Genomic DNA, 20,274 nt, shown 5'->3' on the forward strand with positions numbered 1-20,274 from the left:
AAGGGCCCCAGTGCCTCAGACCCAGGGACATGGCAAGGCCTTTCCAAAGTCAGGCTCAGGGAGATGGTAAAGATAAGCTCCTAACCCTGTTCTCACTGTCAGTATCCGATGCCCAGGTCCACGGCCATGGCCTGGTCATCTTGCCCAAGCCTAGGTAGATCCTCCCAGGGCAGGAACACATGGGGTTCTCAGAGCCTGGGTCAGCTCTGAGCTCAACAGGCCTCTTGCACCCATTCCAGGGTCTAGACCCTGCAGACCTCAGCTTGCTGGGCAGATGTGAACCCCACAAGGTCACATCTTGTGATGTGGACCCCCACAGAAAATATCAACCCTAGCTCCCTCCCAGATGTCCACAGCCTGAGACTGTGAACACAGGGACCCTCTACTGAGATGATGCTAGACTGATCTCTTCTTTCGGCTGTTTACAATAAACCCGCCTCCTGGATTCAGACGATACAATAAGTGCATTGAGTTTCTGGATGGCTGTGTCATCATCTGAACCCAGCTTTCCTGTCTGTGTGTGTGTCATTTCTTTATTCCCTGCACCCCTAGGTAGGTCACTTCCTAGGCTGTGTAGGCTGTGACGTGTCTACGCTGACTTTTATTCATTAAATTATTTTTTTGAGATAGGGTCTCATGTCGCCCAGGATGATCAAAACCTTCTCTGTAGCTGAAGCTGCCCTTGAACTCCTGACCCTCCTGCCTATACTTCTCGGGAGCCCGATGGATGCCTCAGTCCCTGAAGGGATCCATCCCCCAACACCCGTCTCTTCCATTCCATATCTCATCTTACTAAAAACGACATGGGATTGCTTTAAAAGTAGCATCGAGATTGTGACTCGGGGAGAGTGACGTCTGAAATGGGTATGAAGGAAAGGAGAGACCTGACTTTAATAAGAATGGGAGCTCAGGGCAGAGGAAGGGTTCACATCTGCCCAGGGAGCTGAGGTCCCCAGGGTCTGGACTCTAACATTTGGGCACAGAGTAGAGACATAGGCAACACCTGGTGGCTGGTTGGATGGGAGAGAGGAGGGGACGGGAGTTGAGTCCAGGTGACAGGAAACTGCTTCATGGGAAGACAGCTGGGGATGAGCGTGACAAAGGCAGCCTGTGATTCTTGCAGGACACCCATATGGCCACAGGTGGTGCCCCTGGAGCAGCTTTTCTAAGCAGTGTGGTAGAGCACAGGCTGTGTGGTTAGGAGGGGGTTCCTGATTCCACACTTACACATGTACACACACACACACACACACACACACACACACACACACACACGAGTCCTGTGCACGCACATGCTTGGCCTGAGGGTGGTTTCATTTAAACCATGTTCCAATTCAGCACTCCATGAGGTTCCCAGGGCCACCACGGGGATCTCACCACAGTGCTTAGGTACCTTATTCAGAGACTTGTAGGGGTCGGGGTCACTGAAGGAGAAGGGGGCGTCACGTCTGAACTTTTCCCTGAATTCGTGCTGCTTGAGCTATAAGAGAGCGGGGGGGGGGGGGGGGGGGCACCTGGCATGCCTGGTTCAGAGCATCCAAGCCCACTGCACACCCTCCCCCTCCCCCTCCCCCTCCCCTCCACCACCTGTCAGGCTACCTCAAACTGTTGACATTTGCGCCTCAGGATGTTAACCTCATTGGCCTGGAGGGGTGCCACATTCTGCTTCACCTGAATGGCCAGCTTCTTGGTGTTGGTCCACTGCTCCGGCAGCTCCTGAGGGAGGCAGAGGCCAGGGAGGTCTCTTCCCGTTTTGTCTTGGAGTTATTTTTTCTCTTTTTAAGTATTTACTGTGTCTGAATGTTTGCCTGCATGTAGATATGTGTACCACATTTATGCAGCACCTGGAGAGGTCAGAGGAGGGTGTCGGGTCCCCTGGAACTGGAGTTACAGTTGTGAGCTGCCGTGTGGGTGCTGGGGACTGGATCCAGGGTGTCTCCCCTTGCTTCTCCCTTTTTAAACCCTCTCCCGTGAGGTAACCGTAGGCTCAGGAGAGACTTCTAAAGTGGTACAAAGTGCTCATGTTGTCCCACTCAGCCCCAGAATGGTGGACCGAGAAGGCTCTGTGTCCTTTGCCAACCAGAACTTTCTCTACCCTCTCATCGTGTTCAGCAGCCTGAACCTGTCTACGTTGTACACTGTGCACACGTGCATGTGTGTGCACTTGTGTATGGATCCATGTGTGCACGTGTGTGCATGTGTGTGCCTGTGTAAGTGCCTATATGCACATCTGTGCACATGAGCATCTGCGTGTACATTTGTGCATGTGTGCCTGTGCACCAGTGTATAGTTTGAAGCCTTTTACCCAAGCAGAGGTGTGTGTATGTCCCACCGTCAGGCTAAGGACCCAGGACCTGAAATTAGAACACAGGTGGTAACATCCAGGCCATCGAGCCTCCCTGAGAAGGACGAGGCATTCCTGCTCAGCCTGCCGTATGTGGCTCCCATCCACCCCAGCTGCCCCCTTGCAAGGCCTGGGAGCCCCTAGGAACTGGCTACATGCATCAAGCCCTTATGGCATCAACTGGACCTTGAACAGGGTGGCTGGGGCAGGCACAAGCCTGTTGCTTAAGGTTCAGACCCAACCAACTCTGGGCCCTTTACAGCACAGGGCCACGGACCTGCGGCTCCTTGTCCCTTGTTACTCCTGAGCCTGGGTCTGGACAGTGGCTAGAGTTGTTGCAGGGGAATGGACTTGGTGCAGCTGAACAGGGAGGGAGGGAAGGAAGGAGGGAAGGAGGGAGGGAGGGAAGGAGGGAGGTTAGTTGATGGGCTTGGGAGGAGATGGCAGAAGGCAAGACCTCCTTGGAGGTCCCCCAGAGGGACTTCCCCCATCCTGCTAAGCCTATAGCCCAATAGCATAGACTTCTTTCATGTTGACAACAGATGTCATATGAGCAGTGAATGGCAGGGCTCTCTGGTCCCTTCTTCATCCACTAATCTCCAGGGGCTCTCTCCGCCCTGGTCTCCATCAGCTTTCACACCCACCTGGAGTGACTCCACACTCAGGAGGATATGAGGGACATGGAGATGGTGTTAACCCCATGAAACCATCAGTAGGATATTCCCGGCCTCGGGGACCACCTTGGCCCTGTTCTCCAGGAGGATTCCGTCTCCTGCCTCTGGGAATCCAGAGTCTGGCGGGTGTGGAGCCTGCGGTGACCTGGCAGAACACTCCTCTTCAGCCCCGCCAGGACCTACCTGTAGCTTCAAGTGGGTCTCCTCTGGCATCTCCTCCCCATAGGTCTTGAGCAGTTCGATGGTCTGCTTCAGGGGCTCAAACATGCTGTCGGTGGCCACCTGCCTCTCCTTGACTTTCATCAAGTGCCCCATCACCTCCACCAACCCATCATAGTCCCCCTCCTTGAGAGGTTTCTTTAGGCCCGATCGAGTGATGGTCATGAAGCTTTCCAGATCAGCAAGACTGCAGAACAAGGGGACTCTCTGTGAGGGGCTCAGCTCCTCCTTGGGTGCTATCTCAATGTCAGCTTAGTAAGGACACTAGATTGCCATGCAAGGCACCACCAGGAGAGGGACAGCCACTGGCCCCATATGGTCCCCTCAGTCTAGGTGTCACAAAGATCCTATCACCTTAGAGCAGGCTGATTCCCGAGCCAGACCTTAAAGCCACAGCTCGAAGTGGCCAGCGGGCCTCCCAGATGGGCTCAGCTGGACAACATGCTCTTGTTGCTGTGGCTGAATCTGGTGCTACAATTACTGCTGGGCTGTTCCGGCAGCCTTCCTGCCAGACCCAAGGCTCCCTCACGGAGCTTGAGGGGTACTTCACCTCCCCTCTGGCTTCACCCTCTTACCTGGCCCACACTGGCCACACACGGAGCCACAGACAGAGGTGGAAGGCCCCACTCACCAAGGCCCCGGTTTCTCTCCCAGTCTGTCCAGGGGTCCCAGACAGACTTGGGTGTTACAACAGTGGGGTGCAGCCTCACCTGCTGATGACGTGGTTGCTCAGGTGTCGCTTGAACAGTAAGCTCCAGCGCTTGATGGTGTTGAGCAAGGCCTGCTTGAAGGGTCGGCAGTCACACTGCAGCCAGCCGTGGAAAACCTTGGTGTTCTCACACCTGGACACCTCCTCGTACAGTTTCTCATAGGAGTCGATCTACCCAACACAGCCACAGGCTCCGTCAGCCACGGCCACCCTTCCCCGAGACCAGCACTGCTCTCTGTCTGGCTGTGAAGGGCAGCCAGGTGGCCCAGGGTGCCAGGACCACTACACCACCCGTTTGTCCTTGTCCCAACACCCCAGGGTGCCTTCTGCTCCTCCTCTACAAGGGGACAGTCAGACAGAGGGGGATGGGACTGGGGGACAACAGCCGGGCTTCCCAAAGGCTGCCCCTCAACTCACGGGAGTGCTTGCCCACTCTGGGCCATCCCATTCTTGTGTGGCTTCCTCTCACTTGCAGGGGGCAAGGGTGTGGGGGTGGTGGTTCCCTATCACTCAATGTGGAGATCTTCAGGGACCGTTTCATTTTCTGGATTTGATGCTCTGACACCTGGGCCCTTGCTGACCCTGGAGGCTGATTCCTAGACAACAAGCCTTTGCCTGGAGCCAGCCTGAGTGTGGGGCTCCCAACCACCTCTTACTGGGCTCTCATGGAGTCTAATGCTCAGGATCAACAGTCCCCTGTCCTAGTCACACAGGACAGGACACCAGCCAGCTCAGCACAGTACCCTCACCAAGCTGACTGAAGCCATTCACACTACCAGCTTAGTAGAACCTGCTGAAGGCTCTTCCAGAGCCTTGGCATAGAGGAGCCAGCCACAGCCGGCAAACGACAGCCCAACCTTGCTCTGAGTCCTGGGACACTAGTGCACCTCCATGTGGTGTGATTCGGTATGGCACACACCGCTCCGGGCCTCACCAGCCCCGAGCCACAGTAACACCCACGTTGTAATTATGCCTCCCAGGTTTCAAATCAGGCCCCGAGGTCATCTACCAGAAGATGCAGGAGAGGATGACTGGGGCGTGGGGGACAGCACACACACCTGCTGCTGGAACTGAGCCAGGGTGGGTGGCGTCTTGGGGATGGTGTCGTCCATCCGGGTGTCCAGCTCCTCAAGGGTGGGAGCGTGCCCAAAGATGAGAAAGTTCTTCATAAACTCTTGAAGATCGTCTACCCAGAGGTAGGAGTACCTCTCGAAGGAGTCCTGGTACTCCTCAGCCACCTTCATGGCCCCGATGACCAGGCTGGACACCTCCTCCCGCATCTCTATGAGGTCCGTTGTGTCTTCCAGGTCTGTCTGCAGGCAGGGGAGTGGGGACAATGGATGGGGAATTTGCTCCCAGCCCACGAGAGTAGCTCTCTATGGGTGAAAGTGCTGCTGAGTAACCCGGATGGGGAGCCTGTCAGCGTGCAGTGCCCTCTTGGTAGAAGTTTTGGTAAGGGTGACTTTGGTCTGTCCAACCCCAAGGTGACTTGGGTGCCAGCTCCTCCATTCTGTATTTGTACAGACTTTGGCTGTGTGACATGTGCTGGGAAGGGCAATAGAGACACAGCCAGGGCTCACGTGGCCTGCTTAAGGTGGGAGTGGACATCTGTCCAATAATAACAAACCCAGAAAATCTCAGTAGATGTTATCTATGATATATGAAAACTGATCAGATCTGCACCTGGCCATTTCTGAGGTATTAAAATTCCTCATTACATTCTGTGAAGATCTGTGGTTCAAACTCCCTCCCAGATGAAGCCCTGCTTCTGGCTAGTAACGACAGGGAAAGCGGTATTCTGTTTTTGTACATTTCTACATGTCTAACGATTTCTGTTAAGTTTCATTTTTATTTTGATCTTGATGCCTTTCATCCTTCACTGGTTCTCATCATGCAAGTTTAAATCTTCTAACAAAAACAGACATGTGCACACACATCCTTCCCCCTGCCCTGCACACACAAGACACCTCCTTCCAGCTGCTTGTTATCAGAGAACCCACACCACTGGACAGTGCCAATGAGGCAGAAACCTAGAGAAGGAAATGCCTCCATGCTGTGTAGCTACCATGCTCAAGAATCAAACACTCCTTCTCCAAGGAGGCTCCCCCAGGACTCAAGAAGCAGAGGAAACTCACAAGGACCAGGGAACTCCTGACACTTACAGGATTCAAAGCTGGTCCTCAGGTCATTTGAGCAGTAACTGCAGGCAAGGGGACACTCTGAGAGGGCTGCCTGCAATTCCTGCAAGTTGCTTCAGAGATGCAACTTTTGTGACTTGTCTCCTGTACTTGGGAGGGCCTTTTTGGTGGTACAGCTGCGTTTGAGCAACCCACAATTCGCTCAGGAACCCCAGGAAACTCACTGGTTCACTGATCAGGGTTACTGTTGGTACTCTATCTGAGATGAACACACATCTGTTTATGTCTCCCCAGGAAAAGTCACCTGACATCCCCTTCACATCGCCTGTATCCCCTTGCCCTCATCCTGGCTGCCACCAGTAGGCACTCAAAAGTTCAGCGTGCACCCACAGAAAGACTGGCTTCTGTCAGCTTAAATGAGACCAGAGTGGAGACAGTGCCCCAGCCTCACAGGGATGCTCTGATCAAGATTGCTTCCCGGGCCTGGATCATTGTTACTACTCAACAGGGATAGGCCATCCAATGGCTCCAGTCTGGGGTCGACACCGAAACTCTCCATTTTGTGTTTTACCGTACCCAGGATCTGAGCAGACTCAACAATCAACACGCTCAGATCCGATGGGTGTGGGAGGTGGCAGATGGCATCTCCGTGGTCAGCTTGGCTGGGTTTAGAATCATCTCTGGGTATGGCTGTGAAAACTCCTAGAGTGACTGAACTCTGGTGTGAAGAACCACTCTGAATGCAGGAGGCACCATTCCCAGACTAAAGCATCAGGGAGAAAGCCGGCTGAGTCCCGGCATCCATTGCTCTCTTCCCGACTGGGGACCAATCAGACAGCAACCACAAACTCTTTATCGCATTCTGAACTGTCGGCATCAGGCTTTGCCAAGCTAGGCCATTACCAGCTGGTACCCAAGCGGGGAAAGGCAAAACGGTGGCAGACTGACCTTGTAGTTAATTCTGCCCTTGGCCAGACGAGGGATGAGCCTGGCCACATTGTAGAGGTCATTGATCAGGCCCTCGATCAGCGTTAGGAAGCCGTCCTCTTCGCCCATCTCCAGAGACGGGTTGTAAGTCAGTCCTTCCTCATCCAACTCCATGCGGATCTCAAACAGGGGAGCAACACTCTCCTGGAATTAGTCATTGGGGGTTCAGTGTCTCAAGCTGCTGCTAAAGGAGGCGCAGGCGCCCATTCAAGGCTCTAGCTAATGAGTGGCTAGCTCTTGCTGGTTCAGACCACTTCAGCCAGGTGCATAGCCGTGGGCTCAAGGCCAGCAAGGACAGGCTAGGGAAGAATGTGAGGAGGCAGATCGCTGAGCTCAGGGCGGCCATTCACCAGCTGCCTGGCCTTGGGAAAGACACTTCACGTAGAGCCAGTATCATCGCTTTATAGGATGGAGACAGTGACCACCCATCACTCCTAGCTACCATGAGGACAGAGAATATGTAGCTAGGTAAGTTCTCATATTCCCACGTGCCTGCAGCCAGTCTATGTCTGGATGCCTCTGGTGAGGCTGCAAAGCCACAGGGTACGAGCCCTACCAGGAGATCTATCAAGGTTTACTTTGGGGCTCTTTCCATTATACCAGGGACTCTTGGGTTATATGCCATGGCCTGTAAGTGGCTAGCCTGTCCTTTCTGTGGCCACCTCAGACTCAGGTCCCATCAGACCCATGACAGATAGACTCTGGGCTCCCCAAGTTCTCTATGCCAAGGAGAGCTATTTACTAGTGTTGAGAAGCCCTACAGGCTATTGATGGTCAGTCATCATGGAGGATGACCAGGCTTTTCTGAACACTAATGTAGAGGCTGGCTCCTGCTATGGAGCCATGGGGCTATGGCCACTGGGAACTCTCTGTCAGTGTTGGGGGCGGGGGGGCTTTGTGTTTTTAGTGGCGACTCCCCTTGCTCTGCTGCTGTGAATGACACCTTGTCATCTTTAACACTGACATGCAGCAACAGTGTGGGGTTGCTTTGTGAACCTCATGATCGGGAGCAATGCCTACTTGCATCAACAGAATTTTAGGTCTGCAATTTGTTTAGCTGTGGTTGACACGACTCTTCCAATAAGCCCATGAGATGGGCAGAATTCTAGTCACGAGGGTGGGATCTGACTACAGTGGGCTTGGAGCTGCAAGTCTGTACCTTTGGGCCTTTCCTACTTCCTCCATGAAATTATACAAAATTAAGATCTGCTCCACTTTTTAGAGCCCATTCCCTGTGGTGCTCAGCCTTGATACAATGGGGAGGGGCTAGGCTCTCCTTCAACTTGGTATGTCAGACTTTGTTGACGACCATGGGAGGCCTTACCCACTCTGAGGAGTGGAAGTGGGCAGAGTGGGAGGGAGGTGAGGAGGCGGGAGAAGGGGAGGGAGGGGGAACTGGGGCTGGTATGTAAAATGGAAAAGATTTTAATAAATAAATATATTTTTAAAAAAGACCGGCTCCAGAAGGGCCCCTCGCTGATCTTAGACTGTGAGCTGTGTATACACCTATTGTCTGTAACTCACCCAACCTGCAAGACAATTACTGACCAGAAGTGCAGAAGTGTGCCAGGTTTGCACATGACCCATCTGCCCTCTGTGGCTTCTGGGAGACCCTCTCAATGCTGCCACCCTGTCCTGGGCTGGGTGGGTCTTTGCCTTCCCCTACGGGCAGCGTCAGGATCCTTTGGGAACTGTTATATTATTACAGTTGAGAATTGAAATGTGCCCAGGAGCTTAGGTGCCTGGTCCTGGTGTAGCAGTGATGGGACCATGAGAACTCTGACCTCAATAATGGACTAATCTGTTGATGGATTTGTAGCTTCCTGGCTGCCATGATTTGAGCAACTTTGCTCCGTCAATGGGTTCCCTGCCATGGGGCTCCGCTCACCAAAGCCCAGAAGCAATGGATCAGAAACTTTGAGATGGTGATCTATAAACTAGATCTTTCTTCTTTGAAGTTACTTTTTGAGTTCTCAGGTGTTCTGTCACACTGTAACAAGGCATGGGAGGGAAGGCATCCTCCCCTTAGAGAACACGACTCAGTGAGACTCACTGGCACACCTTGGTTACACAGAGGTGAAGCTTAGCCACTGACGTTACTGGGAAGAGTCCCTCTGCCATAATCATGAGATGGGAACAGGGGTAACTGGCATCGCCTGGCAGCAAGGTGGGAGCTTTTTCTCAGACCTGTTCAGGTACCCTAAGGTGCATTTGGGTTATGGCAGATCTAAGGCGATTGTCATCCTGAGGGCCTGCAATTGGGGGTGTTCTCTGGCATGCAGGACTTTTAATTTTAAAACCACAGCAAGCTGGCCACCACAAACAGACTTTAAATCTGTTAATCCACAAAACTGCCTGCTTTTTCCTCAAGCAAATCAAAAGCACAGATTCTAACACAGATTCTCTCTTCTCTCTCTCTCTCTCTCTCTCTCTCTCTCTCTCTCTCTCTCTCTCTCTCTCTCTCTCTCTCTCTCTCATGCACACACACACACCAATAACTTACGTCCATAGTCATGTTGTCCATTAAGTAATTTAGAGATTTGCGGACAAAGCGGTCAAACTCATCTAAGACCATGCTGTCAATATAGTTGACGTAATCCTTCCAGGACTGGCTGGTTGTATCCGCTCTGAACAGTTCTGCATTTTCCTGCGTGGAAGCACACCATTGGCTGTGATTTTACTGATGCACACTTAGCTCTCTGTTCTGCCTAGCCCAGGACAGAATGCGTCATCCTTGACTTTGTTAAGTTCAGGGTCACTCAAAGCAGATGTTTTAAGCCCCTGGAATGTGTTGGGCTCTTTCTCATAGAAGGCTTCATGCAGGGGGCTTCCCCCCATTCCTGTAAGGTATAAATCTTTTAGTTTTCAGCTCAGATATCACCTCCTCCTAAAGGCTGTCCTTGAGCGTCCACTATTGGTCTTGGGTCAGGATTCCCATCCCTGACCTCACCCACATTCTCTTAAGCAACCTGCTGTTTATGCTGCTACAGCACAAGGGACAACTGTGAATTATCTTGTCTTTGGTCTGTATCTTCCTCTGATGACCATCTTTGTGACAAAGAGCTTCAATTATCCTTTCTGCAATTGCATCTTTGATGCTTGACAGTATCTGGGTCAGAGTGGTAAAGGGCTCAGTGCACAGGGCATGGACAGATGGATGGATGGGTCGATGGGTGGGTGGGTGGATGTATGGATAGAAACATTGATGGGAAGACAGCTGGGTGGGAGGTGAATGAATAAAAGAGTGGGTGAGCAAGTGGGTGGATAGGTGGGTAGATGGATGTGTAGATGGATAGGTAAATAAATAGGTGGTTGGATGGATGGATACATGAGTGGTTAGGTTGAGGATGAATAAAGGGGTAGATGAAGGGAAGGATGGGTGGATGAAGAAGTATGTAATAGATGGAAGAGGGCCAAATGGGTGAATCTATGAGACATTGAGTGCTACGGGTGAACACAAAGATGAGTGTAACTCAGCCTGTGTTCTCAGGCAAAGGAGAGAGGAGATAAGAGTCTCTGGAAACTTTAGTGTGGGATAGAAAGGAATGGTTCAAGTAGCTGTCACCACAGTGGATGGACGTGGTAACAAAGCCCGGCACCTGGGCAGCGCTGTCTTGCTGAAGCTGGAACAGGTGAGGTTGCTCTCATTGGCTCTCTGGCCTCCATCTACTCAGCCTAGCTCCTTCTGTTGGGGGTCTATCAAAGACACCCACTTTCCAGGTGGCAAAGCAGGCATGTAACCCATCTGCCCACTGGCTGTGATGTGCCGCGCACACATGGGAGAGTTCCTCAGACCTCATATGTCCACCGTGCACATTTATGGGTGGGAAACCCATGCAGGATCACACAAACACACAGCAGCCTGTCCCTGTTGGCCTAGGGTGAAGATATCACCAGTCCATATGGACTATAGTGCAGGGGTTGGTGGTGCTCTGGTCACCTTGAAACAGAGGACAGAACATAACAGGATCAGGCTTTGGAGCTCAGTGAAGACAGCCAGTTTGTCTTGGCTCAGGTCATCTTATGAAAGCTAATAGATTTTATGGTTATTAGTACACTCATCATCTGTCATCTGAATAAAATGCTCAGTGAGGCCTCCTCTCTCTCCCCTCTACAAAGAACAAGCAGCTTCCAAAAGACCCCGCCTCTGCTACCTCCCCGCTCCCGCCCAGGTCTCCTTACCGCAACCATGGCTTGGATTCTCACGCCAGCGTCCTTAACAGCGGCGTAGCGCTTGTTAAGATTGGCTACCCTGCCATCCAGGTCCAGAAGGGCCTCCTTCTTATTGTCCTTCCTCTCAAACAGGGGGTTGGCTGACCACTCCTGGTGGGAAACCACAACACCGGCCCTTTTAGAAATGATACACTTGGTCTGGCCCCTCCTCCGTGTCCTCTGGGACATAAGCCTCCTTGTCCCTTGCCAGCCTTCCCCTGTACACCCTGAGCACCCTGAGCTAAGTTCTTGAGGGGCATGGCATTCAAGTGGAAACTGAATTCAAAACATAAAACAGTGCTGAGTGGTGACTTTGCTCTTCCGTCTGTTTTTAAGTTTTATTTTTTATTTATCTGTAGATGTGTGTGCCTGTGTGTCTATATGTACACCACAAGTATGTAGTCCCCGCAGAACAGAAGAGGGTATTGGATCTCTTGGAACTAGAATTAGGGGTGGTTGTGAGCCACCTGATGTGGGTGCTGGGAACAGAAGCCAGGTCCTCTGCAGGAGTAGCAAGTATTCTTAGCTTCTGAGTTGTCTCTCCAGCCTCCCATTTTTGGTTTCTATTGTTGCTAGTGCCGCTGTTTGTTTTTCTGAGGAGGGGTCTTCCTGCATACACCTGGGTGGGCTTCAACCTCAAGACCCCCAGTCAGCATCCTGAGCACTTCAGGATGAATACACTTAGCTCAGAGCTGCCTTTCCCCCGGGCCCTGCACATGCGTCTGTGTGTGGATGCGTGGTTGCTTTAAACATATAATAAAATTATACAACTGAGAATTTATGGGAGGAAAGGTTTTTTAGAAGATTTTCTGGCGTGGGGAGGAAAAGACGCTTGCTGTTCAAGCATGAGGCCCTCAACTCAGATCCGGTATAAAAACTGGGTGCTATGGTGCATGTCTGTAAGCCCAGTGAGGGCCAGAGCTGGGGGCGGGGGCAGCTGCATCCTGGAACTCACTGGCTAGCCACACTAGTCAACCAGTGAGCTCCAGGTTCAGGAGACCCTGTCTCAAAAGATAAGATGGAAAGCTATTGAGGAAGACACCTGATATCAACCTCCATTCTCCACGTGTGCACACACACAGACACACACTTGCATATGTATGTACACACACTTGCACACACTAAACACATGCACACTCACTCACAACTTCCCTTTGAACACAGCCACAAGTGTTTTTCAAGCTAAGGCACAGCCAGGGCCTGCACAGGCTATTGAGTGCAACAGTGTGGAGCTGAGTGAGTTCTGCAGAGCGACTCAGTTCTTTCTGGTTTGGGAGCACACTGGCATCACTGTCCAGAGCATCGAGTGGAGTTCCCTGGCCACCCATCACATAGCAGCACCTGCCAGAGGCCTCCATGTGGCCCAGTGCCTCGCCCTTGGCAGCTTGCTCACCTGCATAGCTTGTCTGATCCCTTCTATGTTTTGCTTGGCTTTCTGCATCCGATTCTGCAGATTATACAGTACCTCCCGCATCTCCTGGATGTACTGAAACACGCCTGCAACACAAAGCACAAGCAATCTGACCCCAGGAAGGACCCAGAAAGATGCACACTCTTCTTAGATGGACTGGGTGCTCCGTGCGGTGGGCCTGCTCCTACAGTCCTGCTCTAGAACGTGAAGCGGGAAGCCTGGAGGGAAATGGAGGAACTCACAATCTGCCACTGTGGTGGTAGGTTGTCTTCACTTTCACCCCAGGCTCCTGGGATTGAAGCCCCTTCACAACTATGAATGCAGGAAGAGGCGACGGGGCACCTGCACAAAGCCGCCAGGGCCTGGGGCAGTAGGAGAAGGGCTACACTCTGTGGCAGGAGGGTGAGGGAAGAAATGTAGCCACTTTCTGCAGGAAAAGGGGCCTGCATGTTATAGACGTGGTGACATTTGGTCCCATCTTCCAGCTGAGACAGTGGCGCATGGTGGGTCTGGAAAGGCACAGCAAAGGTCTCAGGAGGAAGGAAGTACCAGCAGGTGGCTCATCAAGACCTCAGGGGACACTCAGGGTTGGGGGAGGGGGAGTTAGGGTCATGGCTCCATTTGCTGGTGGGAGGGAGGGAGAACCTGCCACTCCACAGCCTTCTCCTCCAGCATTTGCCTTGAACAACAGAGACCATATGTCTTCTCTTCTGACTTACATGAGGAAGGCCAGGCCTCCAGGGACCCCATCTGGAAAGGGCTGGACCCTCAGCAGCTCCCCAGGGGTTTTTGCCCAGTTCTGTGAGTGACATGGGCAGGCTTTGTGGCCTGGGCAAGAAGATGGATGACCGTAGTTCAAGCAACTCTCTGGAGCCTGGAGGCAGAAGTGTCCACCCCAGAGCATCAGAGGACAGGTGCTGCACACATAGACTCTCAGAACAAAGGTGACCTAGGTACCTTCGCCATTCCAGAACAGCGTCGTTTCAGCGCTCAACAGCTTGACATCAATGGCTTCCAGCTCTGACTTGATCAGTGGAAATTCCACGTCCATCACTGTTGTCTTTATCTGCAGAAGAAAGGCCGTGGAATGAAGAGTTTGGTCCCAAATCTCGAGTCTAAAACAACCTGGGATTTAACAGCATTAAGGAGTGCTTATGTCACCAAACCAGCCAGCCACAATCAGTATTGTCTTGGAAGTGTTTCTAAATTGCACGCCGGGGCTGGAGAGATGGCCCAGTGGTTGAAAGTGTGCATTACTCTTCTAGAGGGACCCGAGTTCAATTCCCAGCACCCATGTCAGGTGGCTCACAACTGGAACTCCTGTTGCAGAGGATCTGATGCCTCCAAGGATACCCACATAAATATAGTACACACACACACACACACACACACACACACACACACACACACAATTGAAAATAAAATCCTAAAAAGAAACTGAATTGTATATCAGGTGGCTCTGACTCCTCAAATCATTCTTAACCCAAAGGTTAAGCACAAGCTTCATTCCTATTATGTATGTCATGCAGTAGAAAGGATGACAGCAGGGGAAACAGATGTGTAATGCACACTCTGGCTGCAAAATCTCCTCGGGGTCAGGAATCTAAGTCTGAAGTCCAGTGACGTCATGGGGGAGCTGGGGTCTGGGAGAAGTGGTGAATCTGTTTGCCACAGCATAAAGCCCGCTGCTTCTGCCCCACTCTGCCTTGTACACCCCAAAGGGTAGTTGATCCCTGAAAAAGTGAATTCACAAAACCAAACAATCAAAAGTAACCAAGGGAGAGGGAGCCATGCATCAGGGTCTCGCTGTGGCACACAGGACAGCGACCCCTCCCAGTGGTGGAGCCTTTCCTGGGAGGATGAGTCCTGAGAGAATGTCATAGGGCAGGCATCTCATCAGTGTGTCTGTTACCAAAGCCTGTGGGTGGATCTCAGGGGAGCCCTATATACTAACTGCTGGCTTCTGATGGCTGTCCATGATGACGCTGTGGGGCCCCAGCAGTCTTCTGTCCAGAAGACAAGGTTGCTGTAGAAAAATCTTTTGCCCTGGGTACAGTCTACAGACCTGTTTATGCTTACCACCTCTCTTAGTGAGGGTTTCTATTGCCGTGATGAAAAACCATGACCAAAAATTCAGTTGGGGCAAAGGGTTTATTTGGCTTACACTTCCACATCAATGTTCATTATGGAAGGAAGTCAGGACAGGAACTCAAGCAGGGCAGGAACCTGGAGGCAGGAGCTGATGCAGAGGCCGTGGAAGGCTGTTACTTACTTGCTTGCCCTCCATGGCTTGCTCAGCTTGTCTCTTATAGAACCCGGGACCACCAGCCCAGGGATGGCACCACCTCCTCCATCAATCACCGATTAAGAAAATGCCCTACAGGCTTGCCTACAGCCTGATTTTTATGGAGGCATTTTCTCCATTGAGGATCCTTCCTCTTGAATGACTTTAGCTTGTGTCAAGTTGACATGAAACTGTCCAGCACATGAACCTGTGGCTTCTATCACCCTGTCTCTGTGCTGTTCCAGTTATGTCAGGACCGTGTGCTTGGAGAGAGCTGATGTGAAGAAAAACATGTGGGGTCGACAGGAAGTTCGTGTAAGACAAGATTCTGGCATTTTAAAGGTGTAGTATTAACAGGGAAGTTGAAAATATAATGGAAACTTTCATCTCGTGTGTGTGTGTGTGTGTGTGTGTGTGTGTGTGTGTCTGTGTGTGTGTGTCTGTGTCTGTGTGTCTGTGTGTGTCTGTGTGTACACGCATGTGTGTGCGCACACATGAACATGCAGGTGCTCGCACACACATGCATCTTAGTCAGAGGACAGCCTGCAGGCGTCAGTTCTCTCCTACCTACTGTGTGGATCCTGGGGATCACACTCAGGTGACCAGGCTCAGGAGCAGTCGCTTTCCCCACTGAGTCATTTCATCAGCCCTTTATTATTATTTTTTGAGCCAGTGTCTCACTCTGCAGCCCAAATTAGCATCAAACCCACAGCAATCCCCCTGCCTCCACCTCCTGTGTGGTAGTCCTATAGTGGGTGGCACTTTTTGTTTTTCTTTGAGATGTGGTGTTGCTCTGTGGCCTAAGCGGGGCTTGAACCTACAGCAGTCCTGCTGAGTCCGCTTTCTACATGCTTGGCTCACCGATGTGTCACTGCACCTGACCGATCACTCTGCTGAACACATCTCAGTTACAGCTCAGCCACCGTCAGTTCTTTGCTGAGTGGAGTGTGTGTGTGTGTGTGAGCGTGTGGTATTTCTAACCCGGCTCTCCCTTTCAGCTTTGACCAAAGGGAAGTCACAAGCAGAGGTGCCCCAGGCTCCTGCAGCCTAGCCTCCCCGGAATCCGCTCACACTCTAAGCCTTTGCTTCAGCGGCATCTAGGGCGGCACAGAAATGCCTGGCGCTGTCAGTACTTGGGGTACTTGGGCCATTCTGTAAGGCATCTGTTAGTGTGTCGCCTCACAGCAGAGGCAGCACTGGGCACTCCTGCCATTCTTCCCATTGCTCGGTGCTGCCTCTGGCACATCCCTGTGCTCGGTGCTGCCTCTGGCACATCCCTGTGCTCGGTGCTGCCTCTGGCACATCCCTGTGCTCGGTGCTGCCTCTGGCACATCCCTGTGCTCGGTGCTGTCTCTGGCACATCTCTGTGCTCGGTGCTGCCTCTGGCACTTAGCAAGGAGCAGATAAGGGTGGACCCAGTAGGGTGCCTTCCCAATATGGGTGGGTCTCATCTAGGCTTTGAAGTCATCAGTGGAACAGAAGCTGAAATGGGAGGAATTTGCTCCCTTGTCCTGGCTCACTCCCTGGTCACCTCTCTTGGCATTGGTCTTGTATTTGCACCGCCAGCTTCCCTGGTTCTCAGGTTTTAGGCTGTCTGAATTACATGGTCCCTTCTTGAGGCACTGGCTAACAGGTAGTGCATTGTGACATCCATAACTGTATAAGCCAATTCCTTGCAATTAATCTTAAAATAGACCACCGTCCCTCCTTGACTCCACTTCCCTGGAGAGCCTTGACCAACACCTGAGCCATTAGCCCAGGACAGTGGTGGCCTTTAGAAGCTAGAGAGGCCCAGCAAATAGATCCTGACCCGCAGCACTCCCACAGCCCCTCAGCTGGCACCTTGCCCTCTGTAGTGGAAAGGCTATATACTGCAAGATGATAGGTCTGTGTTGTCCTGGGCTGCTTGGAGTGTGACACTAAGTCAGAGCAGCAGCAGAGAGCCTGCCTGGCCTGGCCCTGGACTGTGGTGCTAGGTCACAGGAGCAATGGTGAGCCTGCCAGGACCCGGTCTGGATCACAGTCTATGGCTGGGTCCATGGTACCTGGCCTTGCTTAATACCTGAGAAATTCAACTTGGAGGTTTAGCTCATGGCTTCCAAAGTTTCATTCTGAGGTTGGTATAATTGTTTTGGGGCCTATGGTGAGGCAGACGTCTTGGGGGTGGAAATGTAAAGCAGAGGCCACCTCAATGGCAATCAGAAAGCCAAAAAGAAGGAAGGAGCTGAGGCCCCAGTACTGTCTTCTGTGTCCTCAATGTCCTATGTCCCTTCCATAAGTGTCCTATCTCCCTCTCACCTCCCGGTGGTGCCATACTATCCAACAACACCGCAGACAGGGTTGAAGCCTCCAGTACATGGCCAGATGCTAACATTGCCTTTGTCTATGGGTAGAATTTAACAGTAGGGCAGGCACATGAACTGCTTGCTATGCCCCATGCCCACAATTCACTGACAGTTTCTGTTTCTGCTGCCAGAGTAGACTATCCTCAAGGCCAATCAATGCCTGGGACTCTTATTTATAAGTGACGACTGTGCTAGGTCCCCAGATCAGAGGGACGAAGAGAGTCAAGGAATTCTTGAACCACAAAGCTGAGGGTGATGGTTTCTCTCCAGGCACCACATGAAGCTTCCTCATCACCAACTGGGAGACTCGGGTTCCAGGAGGTGCCCCTCCCTGACTTTACCAAGTGATGGATTTCCCAGCCCCTCAGCCCCTCCCTGACTTTAACTGAAGGAATGGAAGTGATGTGGGATGATGTTAGTATTACCCAAAAGCTTGGGAATTTCCAAAACCTTTACAAAGAATTGTTCAAGGTTAGCCAGAGCCCAGTAAAGATGGAGCTTACGCTGACGATGTTTTGAGTCATCACCATCTTCGTGGCCTCTGGCACACGACTAATGAAGAGTGGTTTGAGGCACATTTGAATATGCAAATGCCCAAATGTGCACACTATACAAGACAACACCTGCTCACCTCGTTGTACCAGCCGACAATGAGCTCCAGGTTGCCCACAAACTTCCGGAAGGTTTCGTTCTCTGAGAAGAGCTTCTCTGCACTCCCTGGAATCTCTTTTTGTTGCTGGAAGTTCAGATATTTGACCTCTCTCAGGACTGCCACCAACTAAAGGGCCAGGGAAGAGTAGGGAACCTGTCAGAAGGTGACCTCACCCATGGGCCCGCTGGCTTTTCACAGCCAGGGAACTCCATGGTGGGTGGGAAGTGGGGCTTGCTGGCAGGCTCTGGATGTCCTCGCCCTACTGAATGGAACCAAGCCAGGGCAAGCTTGGCATCATCATTGTGGGTGGATGATGTCATCATTCTCTTATCCTTCCCCCTGCCCCAGACTGTTAGGAGTTTCCCTTGGGGCTTCCCCTGAGTCCTTTCTCTCTTCCTCTTTCTCCCTTTCCTCACACCTGCTCTGACCACAAGACTGACATGGCAGCCAATACTGTAGTCCCCAAGCTGTTCTCATCAAGACCCCAGTGAGCTCCTGCAAGCCGTGCCTCAGGTCTAACTGTACCTGCCCCTTCCCCCAGCCCTATAGCAGCACCCTCTCTGCTTCCCTCTTAGTTCGTTTGCCCGGGGCACTTGAGGTGGTCTTCTTCACCTCTTTGCTTGTCCTAACTGGTTATCTTCTCTCTGCTCGCTCCCTCCCCACTTCCTTGACTAGAGAAGCACCAGGAGGGCAGGATGGAGGCTGTGGCCTGGCTTCACCAGGCTATACCAAGCACAAACATGGCAGTGCCCAGACAGTGTGTTCTGAAGGGAAGAATGGATTTTAAGAAAAGGAAAAGCTTTTTGAAGCCCTCATCTGGTTCCTTCCATCCCTTCCTGGTGTCACTGTCCATGTCCAGACAGGATAGGTCATGCAAGGCAGTGCCCGCAAGGACTCAGCCTCACTTCGCTTCCATCCCACATGCACACCAGAACTGCCTGGGTTCAGCCTTGAATGCACCATCCTGGCTAGTTGGCCCATCTCTCTGGGTCATGCAGACTTTTAATTTTCAAATTCATGTTTTCTCTTGGGATCATTAGAAAGGCAGACAAGCTTTCCAAAAGGCAGCATAGGCCCCACATCACGGCTACTCAGAAATCCAAGGCGGGGGATTCATGACAGAATGAATCAAAGCCAGACGGAGCAACTCAGTGAGACCCTGTCTCAAAGTAAAGTAGAAGAGGTGTGGGATGTAGCTCAATGGTAGAACCTGTGCCCTGGAGGTGTGAGGTCCTGGGGTTTGGTTAAATCAAATGAATACAAATAAAGAAGACTATCTTAAAGTATACCCCCCTCCTCTCTCTCAATGGTAAAAATAATGGATGCCTAGACTGTACCACTGAGCTATATTCCAGCCTTGAAGACATTTCAAGCATGCTACCATTTCATCCATATCTTGAATACTTAAAAACACTCAACTGTAGGTGCCTGTGGCACACACACAACCACCTCCATGAATGCTCACAGTTGGTGGTGGAGCCAGCCTGTGGCAGGGTGAGCCCAGGCTTTCCCCTCCCTCTCCCAGCTGTGTCTTCCCCAGCCCCCACCTCCCCATCCCTGCCAGGGCACCCACCGCCTTGCTGAAGTTGACTTGGATGAGGCCAGAGAAGGGGTCACGCTGGATGAGTGGCTGCCCCAGGTTGAAGTGGCAGTCCTGGTCCACACCTTCCACCCACTGCTTGTAGATCTTCTCCCTGCAGCTTCTCAGTAACTCCATCATCTCATCATATTTCTCATAGACTAGCTTGGCCTCCTCACTGGACATGACCCTGGGTCAGAGTTACACAGAGCAGTGAGGTGCCAGGCTTTACCTTGCATCACATTCCGGGGCTTTTTAACACCCCCATCAGCCGCTGCCAGACCTCAGGGTGCTGAAGCAGGCTGCCAGCTACCTTCCTTCCGGGATGACAGAGTGAATGGACTATCAGATGATGGCTGAGCCATATATAAAAGAGCAGATATCTATGCTCGTAGTCTTCCAGTACAGCACGCCCCATGAGCCGAAGCAAACCCCTAGGAGGCCAGACAGTAGCCCACATTGCAGTAGCCCCAACTGGCCACAGCTCTGTTAGGAGTTCACAGCTTCCTTTCCAACTTGGGACTGACTGGACCAGAGTGCCACAGAGTGCCTGCTTCCCCAGCAACGGCCTCTGTTGTGCACACCTGCAGTCTCCCCGAGTTTGCTGCAGAGCATCCCCTCCTCCACAGTTTGCCTCGCAACCCCCACCAAATTCAAGGAAAGGGCTCTAGTGATGCCTTCACTCTAGCAAGCATGGTGAAGAGCCTGTTTGGTCCAGCC

The 20,274-nt window shown here is 52.0% G+C and overlaps 1 protein-coding gene across 2 annotated transcripts in view; it reads right to left on the bottom strand.

Annotated features, from left to right (window-relative positions):
* Positions 1-20,274, bottom strand: part of Dnah17 (dynein axonemal heavy chain 17) — a 119,181-nt gene that overhangs the window by 87,287 nt on the left and 11,620 nt on the right. For both annotated transcript variants that reach the window (XM_036196601.1, XM_036196602.1), the window contains exons 12-23: positions 19,549-19,744; positions 17,955-18,101; positions 13,652-13,760; positions 12,677-12,780; positions 11,254-11,394; positions 9,575-9,718; positions 7,033-7,215; positions 5,005-5,259; positions 3,948-4,117; positions 3,202-3,424; positions 1,600-1,716; positions 1,394-1,480 (exon numbers count right to left, since the gene is read on the bottom strand). In XM_036196601.1, coding sequence (XP_036052494.1) covers positions 1,394-1,480; positions 1,600-1,716; positions 3,202-3,424; positions 3,948-4,117; positions 5,005-5,259; positions 7,033-7,215; positions 9,575-9,718; positions 11,254-11,394; positions 12,677-12,780; positions 13,652-13,760; positions 17,955-18,101; positions 19,549-19,744 — 1,876 coding nt within the window. The remainder of the gene's footprint in view (positions 1-1,393; positions 1,481-1,599; positions 1,717-3,201; positions 3,425-3,947; positions 4,118-5,004; positions 5,260-7,032; positions 7,216-9,574; positions 9,719-11,253; positions 11,395-12,676; positions 12,781-13,651; positions 13,761-17,954; positions 18,102-19,548; positions 19,745-20,274) is intronic.

The sequence above is a fragment of the Onychomys torridus genome, chromosome 8, assembly GCF_903995425.1.
Source record: "Onychomys torridus chromosome 8, mOncTor1.1, whole genome shotgun sequence".
Classification (NCBI taxonomy): domain Eukaryota; kingdom Metazoa; phylum Chordata; class Mammalia; order Rodentia; family Cricetidae; genus Onychomys; species Onychomys torridus.